Here is a 19,016-nt window from a genome sequence, read left to right on the forward strand (position 1 = left end):
TAGCCAGTACCTGAACCATAGTGGAGATGTCATATACATGTCCCACTGACTGTTTCAGTCTATAGCCAGTACCTGGAACCACAGTCGAGATGTCACATTCATGTCCCACTGACTGTTTCAGTCTATAACCAGTACCTGGAACCATAGTGGAGATGTCATATGCATGTTCCACTGACTGTTTCAGTCTATAGCCAGTACCTGGAACCACAGTGGAGATGTCATATGCATGTCCCACTGAGTGTTTCAGTCTATAGCCAGTACCTGGAACCATAGTGGAGATGTCATATGCATGTTCCACTGACTGTTTCAGTCTATAGCCAGTACCTGGAACCATAGTGGAGATGTCATATACATGTCCCACTGAGTGTTTCAGTCTATAGCCAGTACCTGGAACCATAGTGGAGATGTCATATGCATGTCCCACTGAGTGTTTCAGTCTATAGCCAGTACCTGGAACCATAGTGGAGATGTCATATACATGTCCCACTGACTGTTTCAGTCTATAGCCAGTACCTGGAACCACAGTGGAGATGTCATATGCATGTTCCACTGACTGTTTCAGTCTATAGCCAGTACCTGGAACCATAGTGGAGATGTCATATGCATGTCCCACTGAGTGTTTTAGTCTATAGCCAGTACCTGGAACCATAGTGGAGATGTCATATACATGTACCACTGAGTGTTTTAGTCTATAGCCAGTACCTGGAACCATAGTGGAGATGTCATATGCATGTCCCACTGAGTGTTTTAGTCTATAGCCAGTACCTGGAAACACAGTGGAGATGTCATATACATGTACCACTGAGTTTTTCAGTCTATATCCAGTACCTGGAACCATGGTGGAGATGTCATGTACATGTACCACTGACTGTTTCAGTGTATAGCCAGTACATGGAACCACAGTGGAGATGTCATATACATGTCCCAATGACTGTTTCAGTCTATAGCCAGTACATGGAACCAAAGTGGAGATATAATGTACATGTCCCACTGACTGTTTCAGTCTATAGCCAGTACCAGGAACCATGGTGGTGATGTCATTTACATGTCCCACTGACTGTTTCAGTCTATAGCCAATACCTGGAACCATAGTGGAGATGTCATATACATGTCCCACTGACTGTTTCAGTCTATACCCAGTACCTGGAACCATGGTGGAGATGTCATATACATGTCCCACTGACTGTTTCAGTCTATAGCCAGTACCTGGAACCATAGTGGAGATGTCATATACATGTCCCACTGAGTGTTTCAGTCTATTGCCAGTGCCTAGAACCATGGTGGAAATGTCATGTACATGTCCTACTGACTGTTTCAGTTTATAGCCAGTACCTGGAACCATAGTGGAGATGTCATATACATGTCTCACTGACTGTTTCAGTCTATAGCCAGTACATGGAACCACAGTGGAGATGTCATATACATGCCCCACTGACTGTTTCGGTCTATAGACAGTACCTGAAACCATGGTGGAGATGTCATATACATGTCCCACTGACTGTTTCAGTATATAGCCAGTTCCTAGAACCAAGGTGGAGATGTCATATACATGTCCCACTGTATGTTTCAGTCTATAGCCAGTACCTGGAACCACAGTGGAGATGTTATATACATGCCCCACTGACTGTTTCAGTCTATAGCCAGTACATGGAACCATAGTGGAGATGTCATATACATGTCCTACTGACTGTTTCAATCTATAACAATTACCTGGAATGACAATGGAGATGTCATATACATGTCTCACTGACTGTTTTATTTCATAGCCAGTACCTGGAACCACAATGGAGATGTCATATACATGTCCCACTGACTGTTTCAGTCTATAGACAGTACCTGAAACCATGGTGGAGATGTCATATACATATCCCACTGACTGTTTCAGTATATAGCCAGTTCCTAGAACCAAGGTGGAGATGTCATATACATGTCCCACTGACTGTTTCAGTCTATAGCCAGTACCTGAAACCACAGTGGAGATGTCATATACATGCCCTACTGACTGTTTCAGTCTATAGCCAGTACCTGGAACCATTGTGGCGATGTCTTATACATGTCACACTGAGTGTTTCAGTATATAGCCAGTGCCTAGAACCATGGTGGAGATGTCATGTACATGTCCTACTGACTGTTTCAGTTTATAGCCAGTACCTGGAACCACAGTGGAGATGTCATATACATATCTCACTGACTGTTTCAGTCTATAGCCAATACCTGGAACCACAGTGGAGATGTCATATACATGTCCCACTGACTGTTTCAGTCTATAGACAGTACCTGAAACCATGGTGGAGATGTCATGTACATGTCCCACTGACTGTTTCATTCTATAGCCAGTACATGCAACCATGGTGGAGATGTCATATGCATGTCCTACTAACTGTTTCAGTCTATAGCCAGTACCTGGAACCACATTGAAGATGCCATATACATGTCCCACTGACTGTTTCAGTCTATAGCCAGTACATGGAACCATGGTGGAGATGTCATATACATATCCCACATACTGTTTCAGTCTGTAGCCAGTACCTGGAACCATGGCTGAGATGTCATATACATGTCCCACTGACTTTTTCAGTCTATATCCAGTACATGGAACCACAGTGGAGATGTCATATACATGTCCCACTGACTGTTTCAATCTATATCCAGTACCTGGAACCATAGTGGAGATGTCATGTACATGTCCTACTGACTGTTTCAGTCTATTGCCAGTAATTGGAACCACAGTGGAGATGTCATATACATGTCCCACTGAGTGTATCAGTCTATAGCCAGTACCTGGAACCATGGTGGAGATGTCATAAACATGTCCCACTGACTGTTTCAGTCTATAGCCAGTACATGGAACCAAGGTGGAGATGTCATATACATGTCCCACTGACTGTTTCAGTCTATAGCCAGTACCTGGAACCATTGTGGAGATGTCATATACATGTCCCACTTACTGTTTCAGTCTATTGCCAGTACATGGAACCATTGTGGAGATGTCATATACATGTCCCACTGACTGTTTCAGTCTATAGCCAGTTTATGGAACCATGGTGGAGATGTCATATACATGTCCCACTGACTGTTTCAGTCTATAGCCAGTACCAGGAACCAAGGTGGAGATTTCATATACATGTCCCACTGACTGTTTCAGTCTATAGCCAGTACATGGAACCATTGTGGAAATGTCATATACATGTCCCACTGACTGTTTCAGTCTATAGCCAATACCTGGAACCATTGTGGAGATGTCATATACATGTCCCACTTACTGTTTCAGTCTATTGCTAGTACAAGGAACCATTGTGGAGATGTCATATACATGTCCCACTGACTGTTTCAGTCTATAGCCAGTACATGGAACCATGGTTGAGATGTCATATACATGTCCCACTGACTGTTTCAGTCTATAGCCAGTACATGGAACCATGGGGGAGATGCAGCCAGGGCCCTCAAGGTGAACAGCCTCATGCAGAGGTTCAAACTGAACATGCAGAACGACCCACAGTACCTTCAGATGAAACTCAAGAAATACTTAAAGGTATGACTGTCTGGTCTGTCTGCAAGTATATGCATTTTTGCCACTCTAGTTTAGTTCTGTTTCCTCTGTTTACTTAATTGAAGTGTTTTTTTGCTAAGCCTTTAGGCTCTTGCCATTTAAATGGGCAGCTATGATCATGAAGCCTGAATTTTTAAGTCATAAAACCACTGACTGACACATATGGTCCATGTATCTTAGAAACGGATAAGACCGAACTGATATTAATCCAGTGCAAGTAAAGAGGTGGTTGAGACTTAACTTCAACCTTACTAATGTGTATTAATATTTAGATCTTCACCATTTGAGTTAAATAGTTAGCAAAGTATGCAACAAAACATAATGTACGGTAAAGTAAGTCTAACAGTTTTCATCTGATATTCACCAAACTGACTGATCAAGTTTGTGGGTATAGTATTTAAGTTTGATAATCAACTAAGGCTTATTGTTGACTGATTGTCCTTTTTAGCTCGACTATTATATATAAAATATATATAGTCGAGCTCTCCTACTCACCCAGGCGTCGGCGTTCCTGTTAGCATGCAAATGTTAAAGTTTGCATACTACCCCAAATATTTCCTATGTCCCTTGACATATTTCTTTCATATTTTGCATACTTGTTTACCAACATGACCCCAACCTATAAACAAGAGCAGACAACTGTATCAAGCATTTTGTAAGAATTATGGCCCTTTTTTCACTTAGAATATGCATATTATTGATATATCTATGTTAAAGTTTGCGTACCACCTCAAATATTTCCTATGTCCTTTGACATATTGCTTTCATATTTTGCATACTTCTTAACCAACATGACCCCAATGTAAAAACAAAAGCTGACAACTGTATCAAGCATTTTGACAGAATTATGGCCCCTTTTATACTTATATAATTGAACATTTGGTTAAGTTTTGTGTTTTGGTCCATTTTACTCCTAAAGTATCATAGCTATTGCTTTTTAGACTTGGGAAACTCGCTAACTATCATAAGGGGACTGTACAGGGCAAGTTGCGTAACTCTGGTTGGCTTTCTAACGGAATTATGGCCCTTTTTTGTCTTTGTAACTGAATATTTTGTTAAATTTTGTGTTTAGATCCACTTTACTTCTAAAGTATCAAGGCTATTGATTTCAAACTTCAAATACTTTCTTGCTATCATGATGTAACTGTTCCTGGCAAGTTGAGTTTGACCTTGACCTTTGAATGACCTTGACTCTCAAGGTCAAATTAATAAATGTTGCGTAAATTGCCATAACTTCTTTATTTATGATCACATTGGATTCATTCTTTGACAAAACAACACTTACCTGACAAACCACAATGAACTCCACCCAAACCATCCCCCACGCCCCACCCCAGAATTCCCCCCCCCCAAAAAAAATTTTTTTTTTTTTGGAAAGATCATCTTTTAAATGACCACACACCCACATTATACCCCCCTCTCCATGATGGCTTACGTTATACTGTCAAGCACTCAAATAGTTGAGCACGCTGTCCTCTGACAGCTCTTGTTATGTCCCCCAGTCTATACTGGAGGACATATTGTTTTTGCCCTGTCTGATTGTCTGTTTGTTTGTTGTTTTGTTTGCGTTAAACTTTAACATTGGCCATAACTTTTGCAATATTGAAGATAGCAACTGGATATTTGGCATGCATGTGTATCTCATGGAGCTGCACATTTTGAGTGGTGAAAGGTCAAGGTCATCCTTCAAGGTCAATGTGACATAGTGTTTCACAAACAAATCTTGTTTAATCTTCAGTTGGCATTTTACAGTTTTCATACAGAATGTATAGCTCTTTATTTTGTATAATTTTAAGAGGTCCATACAGTATGTGAAATGTTTGTAGTAGTAAATATGTTAATATCACGGTTTACATACTTTACTGTTAACTGGTAATTTTTCTTTAATTTCAAGAAGACTTTCATTGTTAACCAAGTGTTTTGGTTGTGCAGGACAATCGCCACTGCCTAACCGTGATTATGAAGCCAGATGACAAATATGGCATGATTCGCCAGGAGCAGGAGGCGCAGAAACTGCAGAGCTGTGTGAGTCACCTGGGAGAGGCAGAGAGGCAGAGGATTGTCAGGCTAGGTGAGTCAGCTGGGAGAGACAGAGGATTGTCAGGCTAGGTGAGTCAGCAGGGAGAGGCAGAGACACAGAGGATTGTCAGGCTAGGTGAGTAAGCTGGGAGAGACAGAGAGGCAGAGGATTGTCAGGCTAGGTGAGTCAGCTGGGAGAGACAGAGAGGCAGAGGATTGTCAGGCTAGGTGAGTCAGCTGGGAGAGGCAGAGGATTGTCAGGCTAGGTGAGTCAGCTGGGAGAGGCAAAGGATTGTCAGGCTAGGTGAGTCAGCAGGGAGAGACAAAGGATTGTCAGGCTAGGTGAGTCAGCTGGAAGAGACAGAGGGGCAGAGGATTGTCCGGCTAGGTGAGTCAGCTGGGAGAGACAGAGAGGCAGAGGATTGTCAGGCTAGGTGAGTCAGCTGGGAGAGGCAGAGAGGCAGAGGATTGTCAGGCTAGGTGAGTCAGCAGGGAGAGACAGAGAGGCAGAGGATTGTCAGGCTAGGTGAGTCAGCAGGGAGAGACAGAGAGGCAGAGGATTGTCAGGCTAGGTTAGTCAGCAGGGAGAGACAGAGAGCCAGAGGATTGTCAGGCTAGGTGAGTCAGCAGGGAGAGACAGAGAGGCAGATGATTGTCAGGCTATGTGAGTCAGCTGGGAGAGACAGAGGATTGTCAGGCTAGGTGAGTCTGCTGGGAGAGGCAGAGGATTATCAGGCTAGGTGAGTCAGCAGGGAGAGACAAAGGATTGTCAGGCTAGGTGAGTCAGCTGGGAGAGACAGAGGGACAGAGGATTGTCAGGCTAAGTAAGTCAGCAGGGAGAGACAGAGAGGCAGAGGATTGTCAGGCTAGGAGAGTCAGCTGGGAGAGGCAGAGGATTGTCAGGCTAGGTGAGTCAGCTGGGAGAGGCAAAGGATTGTCAGGCTAGGGGAGTCAGCAGGGAGAGACAGAGGGACAGAGGATTGTCAGGCTAGGTGAGTCAGCAGGGAGAGACAGAGAGGCAGAGGATTGTCAGGCTAGGTTAGTCAGCAGGGAGAGACAGAGGATTATCAGGCTAGGTGAGTCAGCTGGGAGAGACAGAGGATTGTCAGGCTAGGTGAGTCAGCAGGGAGAGGCAGAGGATTGTCAGGCTAGGTGAGTCAGCAGGGAGAGACAGAGGATTATCAGTCTAGGTAAGTCAGCAGGGAGAGACAGAGGGACAGAGGATTGTCAGGCTAGGCGAGTCAGCTGGGAGAGACAGAGAGACAGAGGATTATCAGGCTAGGTAAGTCAGCTGGGAGAGACAGAGGATTGTCAGGCTAGGTGAGTCAGCAGGGAGAGGCAGAGAGGCAGAGGATTGTCAGGCTAGGTGAGTCAGCAGGGAGAGACAGAGGGGGAGAGGATTGTCCAGCTAGGTAAGTCAGCAGGGAGAGGCAGAGAGGCAAAGGATTGTCAGGCTAACTGAGTCAGCAGGAAGAGGCAGAGAGGCAAAGGATTGTCAGGCTAGGTGAGTCAGATGGGAGAGACAGAGAGGCAGAGAATTGTCAGGCTAGGTGAGTCAGCAGGGAGAGACAGAGAGGCAGAGGATTGTCAGGCTAGGTGAGTCAGCTGGGAGAGACGGAGAGGCAGAGGATTGTCCGGCTAGGTGAGTCAGCTGGGAGAGGCAGAGGATTGTCAGGCTAGGTGAGTCAGCTGGGAGAGGCAGAGACACAGAGGATTGTCAGGCTAGGTGAGTCAGCTAGGAGAGGCAGAGAGACAGAGGATTGTCAGGCTAGGTGAGTCAGCAGGGAGCGACAAAGGATTGTCAGGCTAGGTTAGTCAGCAGGGAGAGACAGAGGGACAGAGGATTGTCAGGCTAGGTGAGTCAGCAGGGAGAGACAGAGAGGCAGAGGATTGTCAGGCTAGGTGAGTCAGCTGGGAGAGGCAGAGGATTATCAGGCTAGGTGAGTCAGCTGGGAGAGGCAGAGAGACAGATGATTGTCAGGCTAGGTGAGTCAGCAGGGAGAGGCAGAGAGGCAGAGGATTGTCAGGCTAGGTGAGTCAGCTGGGAGAGACAGAGAGGCAGAGGATTGTCAGGCTAGCTGAGTCAGCTGGGAGAGACAGAGGATTGTCAGGCTAGGTGAGTCAGCTGGGAGAGGCAGAGGATTGTCAGGCTTGGTGAGTCAGCTGGAAGAGGCAAAGGATTGTCAGGCTAGGTGATTCAGCAGGGAGAGACAGAGGGACAGAGGATTGTCAGGCTAGGTGAGTCAGCAGGGAGAGACAGAGAGGCAGAGGATTGTCAGGCTAGGTTAGTCAGCAGGGAGAGACAGAGGATTATCAGGCTAGGTGAGTCAGCTGGGAGAGACAGAGGATTGTCAGGCTAGGTGAGTCAGCAGGGAGAGACAGAGGATTATCAGGCTAGGTAAGTCAGCTGGGAGAGACAGAGGATTGTCAGGCTAGGTGAGTCAGCAGGGAGAGGCAGAGAGGCAGAGGATTGTCAGGCTAGGTGAGTCAGCAGGGAGAGAAAGAGGGGCAGAGGATTGTCCAGCTAGGTAAGTCAGCAGGGAGAGGCAGAGAGGCAAAGGATTGTCAGGCTAACTGAGTCAGCAGGGAGAGGCAGAGAGGCAAAGGATTGTCAGGCTAGGTGAATCAGCTGGAAGAGACAGAGAGGCAGAGGATTGTCTGGCTAGGTGAGTCAGCTGGGAGAAACAGAGAGGCAGAGGATTGTCAGGCTAGGTGAGTCAGCTGAGAGAGGCAGAGGATTGTCAGGCTAGGTGAGTCAGCTGGGAGAGACAGAGAGGCAGAGGATTGTCCGGCTAGGTGAGTCAGCTGGGAGAGACAAAGGATTGTCAGGCTAGGTAAGTCAGCAGGGAGAGGCAGAGGATTTTCAGGCTAGGTGAGTAAGCTGGGAGAGGCAAAGGATTGTCAGGCTAGGTGAGTCAACAGGGAGAGACATAGGGGCAGAGGATTGTCCAGCTAGGTGAGTCAGCTGGGAGAGGCAGAGAGACGGAGGATTGTCAGGCTAGGTGAGTCAGCTGAGAGAGACAGAGAGACAGAGGATTGTCAGGCTAGGTGAGTCAGCTGGGAGAGACAGAGGATTGTCAGGCTAGGTGAGTCAGCTGGGAGAGGCAGAGAGACAGAGGATTGTCAGGCTAGGTGAGTCAGCTGGGAGAGGCAGAGAGACAGAGGATTGTCAGGCTAGGTGAGTCAGCTGGGAGAGACAGAGAGACAGAGGATTGTCAGGCTAGGTTAGTCGGCTGGGAGAGACAGAGGATTATCAGGCTAGGTGAGTCAAAGGAGAACTTCAGAAAGAAGTCAGGCTAGGTGGGTCATAGGAGAACAGGAGAGAGTAGTCAGGTTAGGTGGGTCATAGGAGAACATAAGAGAGTAGTCGGACTAGTTTAGTCATAGAAGAACATGAGAGAGTAGTCTGGCTAGGTGAGTTATAGGAAAACCTGAGAGAGTAGTCAGGCTAGGTGAGTTATAGGAGAACATGAGAGAGTAGTAAGGCTTGGTGGGTTATAGGAGAACATGAAAGAGTAGTCAGGCTTGGTGAGTTATAAGAGAACATGAGAGAGTAGTCAGGCTTGGTGAGTTATAGGAGAACATGAGAGAGTAGTCAGGCTAGGTGAGTCATAGGAGAACATGAGGGAGTAGTCAGGCTTGGTGAGTCATAGGAGAACATGAGAGAGTAGTCAGGCTAGGTGAGTCATGGGAGAACGTGAGAAAGTAGTCAGGCTTAGTGAGTGATAGGAGAACATTAGAGAGTAGTCAATATAGGTGAGTCATAGGAGAATGTAAGAGAGTAGCTAAGTTCAAAGGAGAACCTGAGAGAGTGGTTAGGCTAGATGAGTCATAGAGAAGATAAGAGAGTAGTCAGACTAGGTGAGTCATAGGAGAGTGTAAGAGAGTAGCTAAGTTCAAAGGAGAACCTGAGAGAGTGGTTAGGCTAGATGAGTCATAGAGAAGATAAGAGAGTAGTCAGACTAGGTGAGTCATAGGAGAGTGTAAGAGAGTAGTCATGCTAGGTGAGTTAAAGGAGAACATGAAAGAGTAGTCAATATAGGTGAGTCATAGGAGAACATGAGAGGGTTGTCATGTAAGTCATAGGAGAACCTGAGAGAGTAGTCATTATAGATGAGTTATAGGAGAACATGAGAGAGTAGTCATTTTAGATGAGTCATAGGAGAACATGAGAGAGTAGTTAATAAAGGTGGGATATAGGAAAACATGAGAGAGTAGTCAGGCTAGGTGAGTCAAAGGAGATCGTGAGAGAGTAGCCAGGCTAGGTGAGTCATAGGAGAACTTGAGAGAGTAGCCAGGCTAGGTGAGTCATAGGAGAACATGAGAGAGTAGTCAGGCTTAGTGAGTCAAAGGAGATCGTGAGAGTGTAGCCAGGCTAGGTGAGTCATAGGAAAACATGAGAGAGTAGTCAGGCTTAGTGAGTCAAAGGAGACCGTGAGAGAGTAGCCAGCTAGGTGAGTCATAGAAGAACATGAGAGAGTAGTCAGGCTTAGTGAGTCAAAGGAGATCGTGAGAGAGTAGCCAGGCTAGGTGAGTCATAGGAAACATGAGAGAGTAGTCAGGCTAGGTGAGTCAAAGGAGATCGTGAGAGAGTAGCCAGGCTAGGTGAGTCATAGGAGAACATGAGAGAGTAGTCAGGCTTGGTGGGTTATAGGAGAACATGAAAGAGTAGTCAGGCTTGGTGAGTTATAGGAGAACATGAGAGAGTAGCCAGGCTAGGTGAGTCATAGGAGAACTTGAGAGAGTAGCCAGGCTAGGTGAGTCAGAGGAGAACATGAGAGAGTAGTCAGGCTAGGTGAGTCATAGGAGAACATGAGAGAGTAGTCATTATAGGTTAGACATAGGAGAACATGAAAGAGTAGTCAGGCTAGGTGAGTTACTAGTATAGGAAAAACATGAAAGAGTAGTCATTATTGGTGGGTCACAGGAGAACATGAGAGAGTAGTCATTATTGGTTTGTCACACGAGAACATGAGAGAGTAGTCATTATAGGTGGGATATTGGAGCACGTGAGTGAGTAGTCAATATAGGTGGGTCATTGGAGAACATTAGAGAGTAGTATATATAGGCTGGTTATATTAGAACATGAGAGAATAGTCAATACAGCTGGGTTATATGAGAATAGGAGAGAGTAGTCAATAAAGCTGAGCCATTAGAACATGAGAGAGCAATCAATATAGTTGGGTCATTGGATAACATTAGAGAGCAGTTAATATAGGTGGGTTATATTAGAACATGAGAGGGTAGTGATTATAGATGAGTCATAGTTGAACATGAGAGAGTAGTCAATACAGCTGAGTTATAGGAGAACTTGAGAGAGTAGTCATTATAGGTGGGTCATGATATGATATTTTGCTGTGATATGGGTATGCACATTAAATGTTTGCAGTTCAGGTCTTATAAGGGTATGCACATTAATTTTCTCATGTTCAGGTCTTTTATGGGTGTGCACATGAAGTGTTTGCTGTTCATGTCTGATATTGGAATGCAAATTCCAATATTTGCCGTTCATTTTGATATTGGTAGGCATTTTAGTGTTGGTTGTTAAGGTCTGATATGGGTATGCACATTTTGTGTTTGTTATTCAGGTTTGATATGGGTATGCACATTGAGTGTTTGCTGTTCAGGTCTAATATGGGTTTTCACAACAAGTGTTTGCTGTTCAGGTCTGATATGTGTATGTACATTGAGTGTTTGCTGTTCAGGTATGATATGGTTTGCACAATGAGTGTTTGCTGTTCAGGTTTGATATGTGTATTAATGTTGAGTGTTTGCTGTTCAGGTATGATATGTGTATTAATGTTGAGTGTTTGCTGTTCAGGTGAGGAGCTTCAGAAGACTCAGAACATGGCTGAGGACCTGTCCTGTCTACCCTGCATACAGCTTGCTGAAATTGATCGCAACATCAAACCTGAAAGTGTTAACATTAACCATGTCGGTACGTTATAGCATTAATTGCATATTCTAAGTCACCTGAGTTTTTGTGATTTTTTACAGAGGGAACTCCTTACCTTGGCACACATCCGAGGTATACCAATAATGAGAAAAAAAGAATATCCCAACCCCTTGTCAAAATTTTGCTATATCATCATACAATTGACTTTTTAACATTTCAATACTTTTAAAGACTATCTTTCAGGACATTTGTGCACAACATTGAACAGTTATTCCCCATTTAGAGAACTGACTGTTACACTTTGCAGTTAAATTTCTGACGGATTTTGGGTTTAAACTCGGTTCATACTGATTAAGTTTTTATATAATAATGGTCACATAGTCTGATGGCCAGCGTGTAAGATTATATTTGTGAAAAAAAAGATGTGTTTCCAAAATTCTTTTATTTAATTTCCATCTGACATATGGAAATAATAATTGTCATAAGAGGTTCACAAGGACATTGTTCTTATTTGAATGCTTTTAAATGCAAAAGGTGCTTGAATTTTGTCCATAAACTGCTTATCAGGCCTTGAATTTTGGGTGCTTGAGATTTGACTGAAGTGAAACCTTGTGAACCACTATTGAAATACAATTAGGTTATACACTGAAGTAGATAAATGATTCTATGCATCTAGCATAAAAAGGATTTTCAACAAACATAAAAGTTTGAAGCATTCTGAGATAGAGTGGACCACAAAAGAATGAGATGCATGAGGTAAAAGGTCAACTGGGACAGAGTGGACCACAGAAGAATGAGATACATAAGGTAAAAGGTCAACAGTGACAGAGTGGACCACGGAAGAATGAGATGCATGAGGTAAAAGGTCAACTGGGACAGAGTGGACCACGGAAGAATGAGATACATAAGGTAAAAGGTCAACAGTGACAGAGTGGACCACGGAAGAATGAGATGCATGAGGTAAAAGGTCAACTGGGACAGAGTGGACCACGGAAGAATGAGATACATAAGGTAAAAGGTCAAGGTAATATTTCAAGAATTAAGGTAAATAATAAGAAATCAATGTAGGTTTTGTCCAATCTTAACCGCAACAAAACTGTATTGATGGGTGTATATTTTTGACATGGACACTCTTTACCCTAGATGGTGTCCCAGTGTATGCTAGTGCCCAACCCACCAATGAGATTGTGTACCTGAAGATGGTGTCCTACCTGGACCAAGTCCCAGAGGAGATGAAGATGTATGTGCCCCTCCTCGCCAGCATCATCACCAAGTACGTACAATCAACATTCTGGGTGAGCTTTTAACATCAACAAACTTAACTACTGGGGAAGAAAATAGTTATTTCATTATATGGCTAACTGTCCTCGGTTTACACTGCTGTGATAGGCTTTATATTGAAACGTAACTGTATTAAAGGAATTCAACTGATATTTCATGCATGTATATAGAAAGAAAACATTAAAATCAAGAGCAAAGCAAAAGAAGCATTACTATTTTTAGCTCGACTATTATATATGAAATATATATAGTGGAGATATCCTACTCACCCCGGCGTCAGCGTTTCCGTTTCCATGCCGTTTCTGTTTCCGTTAGCGTTAGCGTGCAAATGTTAAAGTTTTCGTACTACCCCAATTATTTTCATTGTCCCTTGACATATTGCTTTCATATTTTGCATACTTGTTTACCAACATGACCCCAACCTATAAACAAGAGCAGACAACTCAATCAAGCATTTTGTCATAATTATGGCCCCTTTTCCACTTAGAAAATGCAGCAAATGTTAAAGTTTTCGTACTACCCCATTTATTTTCATTGTCCCTTGACATATTGCTTTCATATTGTGCATACTTGTTTACCAACATCACCCCAACCTATAAACCAGAGCAGACAACTCTATCAAGCATTTTGTCAAAATTATTGCCCCTTTTATACTTAGAATATGCATATTATTGATAAATCTATGTTAAAGTTTGCATACTACCCCAAATATTTCCTATATCCTTTGACATATTGCTTTTATATGTTGCATACTTGTTTACCAACATGACCCGAACCTATATCAAGCATTTTGACATAATTATGGCCCCTTTTACACTTAGATAATTGAACATTTTGCTTAAATTGCCATAACTTCTTTATTTATGATCACATTTTATTATACTTTGACAAAACAACACTTACCTGAATACCACAATGGATTCCACCCAAACAATACCCCACGCCCCTACCCAGAATCCCTTCCCCCCCCCCCCAACCTCCCCCCCGCATTTTTTTTTTTTTGAAACATCATCTAATAAATTACCCCCCCACATTATACCCCCTCTCACCCCCCACCTCCCCTACCCCCCTACCCCCCCCCCCCAATTTTTTTTTAAACATCATCTAATAAATTACCACACCCACACTATACCCCCTCTCAACCCCCCCCCCCCCCAAAAAAAAAAAAAAAATGTTTTTTTTTTCCTATTTTTATTTTTGAAAGATCATCTAATAAATTATAGAATATGAACAATTTCCCCATGATGGCTTACATTATACTGTCAAGCACTTGAATAGTCGAGCGCGCTGTCCTCTGACAGCTCTTGTTTCATTATCTATTGAGTTATTGCCCTTTATTTACCAAATACTTATATTGATTAAATTGGGACAGTTATTGCTGTGACTACTCGTTTATAAATTTGGCGTTCCAACAAGATCACATTTTTAAATAAGAATTTATCTTTACATTCAGTATTACCTTTCTGACTCAAGGTTTGGTCAATCAAAAAGGTTGATGCCTAATGGTCCCAAATTCCCCACTTCTTCAATGAAAAGCACCACCATTTACTTTACCAACAATCATTTGATAATTATTGCACATGTGTCGTTTCTTTATCCTATTCAGTGCTGAAATATACCCACCATAGCTTTACATCTCGTCTATCTTGTACAGGATGGGTGCAGGTGTGTTTGATCCTGTATCTTGTAACGGATTGGTGCAGGTGTGTTTGCTCCTGTATGTTGTACAGGATAGGGGCAGGTGTGTATGCTCCTACATGATGTACAGAATGGGTGCAGGTGTGTACTTGTTCCTGTATGATGTACAGGATGGGTGCAGGTGTGTACTTGTTCCTGTATGTTGTATAGGATGGAAGCACGTGAATACTTGTTCCTGTATGTTGTATAGGATGGGTGCAGGTGTGTTCTTGTTCCTGAATGATGTACAGGATAGGTGCAGGTGAGTACTTGTTCCTGTATGTTGTATAGGATGGGTGCAGGTGTGTTCTTGTTCCTGAATGATGTACAGGATAGGTGCAGGTGAGTACTTGTTCCTGCATGTTGTACATGGTGAGTGCAGGTGAGTACTTGTTCCTGTATGATGTACAGGGTGAGTGCATGTGTGTTCTTGTTCCTGTATGATGTACAGGGTGAGTGCATGTGTGTTCTTGTTCCTGTATGATGTAAAGGACAGGTGCAGGTGAATACTTGTTCCTGTATGTTGTACAGGATGGGTGCAGGTGTGTACTTGTTCCTGTATGTTATATAGGATGGGTGCAGGTGTGTTCTTGTTCCTGTATGATGTACAGGATGGGTGCAGGTGAGTACTTGTTCCTGCATGTTGTACATGGTGAGTGCAGGTGAGTACTTGTTCCTGTATGATGTACATGGTGAGTGCAGGTGTGTTCTTGTTCCTGTATGATGTACATGGTGAGTGCAGGTGTGTACTTGTTCCTGTATGTTGTATAGGATAGGTGCAGGTGTGTTCTTGTTCCTGTATGATGTACAGGATGGGTGCAGGTGAGTACTTGTTCCTGCATGTTGTACATGGTGAGTGCAGGTGTGTTCTTGTTCCTGCATGTTGTACATGGTGAGTGCAGGTGTGTACTTGTTCCTGTATGTTGTATAGGATGGGTGCAGGTGTGTTCTTGTTCCTGTATGATGTACAGGATAGGTGCAGGTGAGTACTTGTTCCTGTATGTTGTACATGGTGAGTGCAGGTGAGTACTTGTTCCTGTATGATGTACAGGATGGGTGCAGGTGTGTATGTTCCTGTATGTTGTACAGGATGGTTGCAGATGTTAACTTGTTACTGTATTGTGTACTGGATGGGATTTCTATGTTCCTGTTTGTTGTTTAGGATGGGTGCAGGTGTGTACGACTACAAGGCCTTGTCCCACCAGGTGGAGCTCTTCACAGGGGGTCTCCATGGCGACTGTCACGTGGTTGCTAGCCCCACTAACCCCAGGGGCCTTGACCAGGGCCTTGTTTTCACCTCCCACTGCCTGGAGAGGAACATCAGCAACATGCTGGGGCTATGGACAGAAATATTTGACAGGTTTGTAGACAACATTTGCTTTAGAATCATCTTCCTTTCAGTTTGTTTAAAGATGCAAGCATTAGGATTCAAATCAATTTGATTGTATTATGCAACTATTAGCTATTATGAATCACTTACATGTAAATAACAATGCTGTTTTTCTATGCATTTTTATGCGCCCCTTCGAAGAAGAGGGGGTATATTGTTTTGCACATGTTGGTCCGTCCTTCCGTATGTCCGTCCGTCTGTCCACCAGATGGTTTCGGGATGATCACTCAAGAACTCTTTGGCCTAGGATCATGAAACTTCATAGGTACATTGATCATGACTCGCAGATGACCCCTATTGATTTTGAGGTTACTAGGTCGAAGGTCAAGGTCACGGTGACCGGAAATAGTAAAATGGTTTCCGGATGATAACTCAAAAACGCTTATGCCTAGGATCATGAAACTTCATAGGTACATTGATCATGACTCGCAGATGACCCCTATTGATTTTCAGGTCACTAGGTCATAGGTCAAGGACACGGTGACCCGAAACAGTAAAATGGTTTCCGGATGATAACTCAAGAACGCTTATGCCTAGGATCATGAAACTTCATAGGTACATTGATCATGATTCGAAGATGACCCCAATTGATTTTCAGGTCACTAGGTCAAGGGTCAAGGTCACGGTGACTCAATTCAGAAAAATGGTTTCCGGATGATAACTCAAGAATGCTTACGCCTAGGATCATGAAACTTCATAGGTACACTCGCAGATGACCCCTATTGATTTTCAGGTCACTAGGTCATAGGTCAAGGTCACGGTGACTTGACACAATAAAATGGTTTCCGGATGATAACTCAAGAAAGAAAGAACTCTTTGGCCTAGGATCATGAAACTTAATAGGTACATTAATCATGACTCGCAGATGACCCCTATTGATTTTCAGGTCACTAGGTCAAAGGTCAAGGTCACAGTGCCAAAAAACGTATTCACAAAATGGCTGCCACTACAACTGACAGCCCATATGGGGGGCATGCATGTTTTACAAACAGCCCTTGTTTTATATTGTGAATATGACAAATATATGTTTTCAAGCGCATTTTTGACTTTCAAAACAAATAAACAGGACATACACCTGATTATTGAACAGAATAATGGAAAAAGTAATTGTTCACCAGGCCCCTGATTTTAAGATGATGATCCTTAAGCATTGGTGAGCTTTTGTTATCGCCTTTTGTCCGTCGTCCATTGTGCAGCGTCAACATTTGCGTTGTTAACACTCTGGAGTTTTATTGTCCAATCTTCATGAAATTTGGTCAGAAGATTGGTCTCAATGATATCTTGGATAATTTGAAAATGGTTACGTTTGTTTGAAAAAAATAGCTGCCAAGGGGCGGGGCATTTTTCATTATAGTAAAATCTTGTTGACACTCTAGAGGTCACATTTTGCGTTTGTTGTTTAAAAGGGCAAATCGTTGACCCTGATGTGTGACCGTGGCTGTGTGTTAATGGATGTGAATGTGCCTGTGGGACCTTGGTTGTGTGCCTGTGTGCCCATGGATGTGTGACTGTGCCTGTGTGCCCATGGTTGTGTGACTGTGCCTGTGTGACCTTGGTTGTGTGACGGTTCTGCATGACTGTGCCTGTGTGACCATGGTTGTGTGATTGTGTCTATGGTTGTGTGACTGTGCCTGTGTGACCTTGGTTGTGTGACTGTGGTTGTGTGACATTGGTTGTGTGACCATCCCTGTATGACCATCCCTGTGTGACCGTGGTGGTGTGTTTTCCAACTGAGCCAGTCATTTGCTCTTACCAACTGAGCCAGTCATTGCTCTACCAACTGAGCCAGTCATTTGCTCTTACCAACTGAGCCAGTTATTTGCTCTACCAACTGAGCCAGTCATTTGTTCTCACCAACTGAGCCAGTCATTGCTCTACCAACTGAGCCAGTCATTTGCTCTTACCAACTGAGCCAGTCATTAGCTCTTACCAACTGAGCCAGTCATTAGCTCTTACCAACTGAGCCAGTCATTGCTCTACCAACTGAGCCAGTCATTAGCTCTTACCAAGTGAGCCAGTCATTTGCTCTTACCAACTGAGCCAGTCATTGCTCTACCAACTGAGCCAGTCATTAGCTCTTACCAACTGAGCCAGTCATTGCTCTTCCAACTGAGCCAGTCATTGCTCTACCAACTGAGCCAGTCATTGCTCTACCAACTGAGCCAGCCATTAGCTCTTACCAACTGAGCCAGTCATTAGCTCTTACCAACTGAGCCAGTCATTAGCTCTTACCAACTGAGCTTTTCATTGCTCTACCAACTGAGCTAATGAGGCTTCTGTAGGTTGTTGTTCGAAACATTTATTTATCTTTAACTTTTATATCTCATAACATAACAATTAAAAATTGGGTGAGAATGGTATTTGAACCCACACAGAAATTTCCAATGCTTCACAAGTCCTTTGCATTAACCACTGTGCTGTTGAGGTTTCTGAAGTTAGCTGTTCCAAACATTATTTTATCCTTTCACAAGAAAATAACAGTTAACAATCACATGACCTTTTCTAAATTTAGATCTCATTCAATATAACAGTTAGTACATTTTAATCCCAATTTAATCCCAATGACACCATAAGCCATGGTGGTGCAGTGGATAGAGTGGTTGTCTACACTGCTGACAGCACTTGCACAGGAGTTCAAATATCATTTCATTATTTTTTTTTTCATTTTGCCTTGTAATTATCTTTTCATATAGGATATCAAATTAAATAAAATAAGAGCTTGTTAACATTCATGAAGTCACATTTATAGTCCCATCTTAATGAAACTTAGTCAGAACGTTTGTTGTAATAATAGCTCGGCTTAGTTCGAGATGGTTCTGGTTTGTTTAAAAAAATATTGCCACCAGGTGGCATGTAAGACTGCAGTTTCCCAAGTAGATTTAACACGATATACAACAATTGAAATATTATAATAACATGGCATTTCGTAGCTAGGTTTGCTATAAGTATTAATTTGATTCTGGATCATTTTATTGAGCAAGGTCAAACTTACCAATTGTGAAACAATTCTTGCTTCTTTTTGTCTTTTCATGGATGTTGTTGTGTGTTTTTTTACAGAGATTACTCAAGCCAAAACATAATAAGTTAGAATCTCAATACTTTTTTGTCCCATTTTGGTTACCCATTTTTCAAAGATGAAGTGGAATTTTGCATCTTTATAAGATTCAATGTCATATACATGTGCATCTGTAGGTGTCCCCACA

General features: G+C 43.1%; 1 protein-coding gene across 2 annotated transcripts in view; it reads left to right on the plus strand.

Annotated features, from left to right (window-relative positions):
- Nucleotides 1-19,016, plus strand: part of LOC127847432 (presequence protease, mitochondrial-like) — a 93,131-nt gene that overhangs the window by 46,823 nt on the left and 27,292 nt on the right. For both annotated transcript variants that reach the window (XR_008033963.1, XM_052379337.1), the window contains exons 13-17: nucleotides 3,398-3,532; nucleotides 5,483-5,621; nucleotides 11,391-11,507; nucleotides 12,609-12,738; nucleotides 15,586-15,783. Coding sequence is in view for 1 of the 2 variants with exons in the window: in XM_052379337.1 (XP_052235297.1) it covers nucleotides 3,398-3,532; nucleotides 5,483-5,621; nucleotides 11,391-11,507; nucleotides 12,609-12,738; nucleotides 15,586-15,783 (719 nt within the window). In the remaining variant the exon portion in view is untranslated. The remainder of the gene's footprint in view (nucleotides 1-3,397; nucleotides 3,533-5,482; nucleotides 5,622-11,390; nucleotides 11,508-12,608; nucleotides 12,739-15,585; nucleotides 15,784-19,016) is intronic.

This window comes from Dreissena polymorpha, chromosome 10 (genome assembly GCF_020536995.1).
Source record: "Dreissena polymorpha isolate Duluth1 chromosome 10, UMN_Dpol_1.0, whole genome shotgun sequence".
Taxonomy (NCBI): domain Eukaryota; kingdom Metazoa; phylum Mollusca; class Bivalvia; order Myida; family Dreissenidae; genus Dreissena; species Dreissena polymorpha.